Source organism: Salminus brasiliensis, chromosome 3 (assembly GCF_030463535.1).
Source record: "Salminus brasiliensis chromosome 3, fSalBra1.hap2, whole genome shotgun sequence".
In the NCBI taxonomy this organism is placed as follows: Eukaryota; Metazoa; Chordata; class Actinopteri; order Characiformes; family Bryconidae; genus Salminus; species Salminus brasiliensis.
Window position 1 is genome coordinate 7069938 of NC_132880.1, and position 1050 is coordinate 7070987.

A 1050-nucleotide genomic window follows, 5' to 3' on the forward strand; every position below is an offset into this window, starting at 1 on the left:
GTCGAATCGCATTAGGCTTAAGAGCCTATGACTTCTACACTTGAAGAGAGAGAGATAGGCCCTAATCCACCTCTTATGTTATAAATGACCCTGGCTAAAGACCACTGGCTTGTTCACCCGACATGCAGCCCCTTTCACTGGACCTCCTGGCTGCTATTCGTCCAGGTTCTTGGACCCCTGTGATCGCTACATTGTAATGTAAGAACAATGGGCACGCAAAGGCCGTTCCTTGACCCAGCAATGTTCAACTTTGTCAGCGATATCAACTGCACAGATGTGCCTCCGCGGTGCGTCTTTGGGCCAGCAGAAGGCCTCGACGCGCCGAGCTCCTATCACATGGACTTTTATGGACCCCACCAAGACCTGAACTTCATCCGTGAAATGGAGAGTTCAGGTGCACAAGCCGACGACTTCAGCGCTGATTGCTCCTCGGTCGAGCCGTCCTTCTATCGCGGGAGCTCTAACAGCGGGAGAGCGAGGAGGAAGCGGGTGATCACCACCGTCCAGCGCCAGGCCGCCAACATCAGGGAGCGCAAGAGGATGTTCAGCCTTAACGAGGCGTTCGACGAGCTGCGCAAGAAGGTGCCCACCTTCGCGTACGAGAAGAGGCTGTCGAGGATCGAAACGCTGCGCCTGGCTATAGTCTACATCTCCTTCATGACGGAATTACTGGAAAAATAGTAATGGAAGACTGTAGAAGGAAAGAGGAGGACTGATGGGGCTGACAGTGGGTGGGTGGTGCTAGCTGTGATTATTATTATTATTATTATTATTATTATTATTATTATTCTACCGGCCTTGTTTTATGTATTTTAATATAATTTAAGTGGACAGATTGAGATTGATTTAGACATTCAGTCCTATGCAAAAGTTTGGACACCCCTGGTCAAATTACATGTAGGCTATAGGTGTAAATAGGTAAATACTTCTGCACATTTTATAGTATAATTACTGTTTTGTTTTAACATGTTAAAAAAAAAAAAAGAAATTAAACGTGTCGCGTGCAAAAGTAATTGCATATTAAATGCACCGTGTTTCCATTATCCCAAG

At 46.5% G+C, this 1050-nt stretch overlaps 1 protein-coding gene across 1 annotated transcript; it reads left to right on the top strand.

Moving 5' to 3' along the window:
• Positions 1-207: 207 nt before the first annotated feature.
• Positions 208-681, top strand: LOC140551219 (pancreas transcription factor 1 subunit alpha). The gene has a single exon (XM_072674607.1). It carries the CDS (start codon positions 208-210, stop codon positions 679-681), a length of 474 nt encoding a protein of 157 aa, XP_072530708.1.
• The last annotated feature ends 369 nt before the right edge of the window (positions 682-1050 follow it).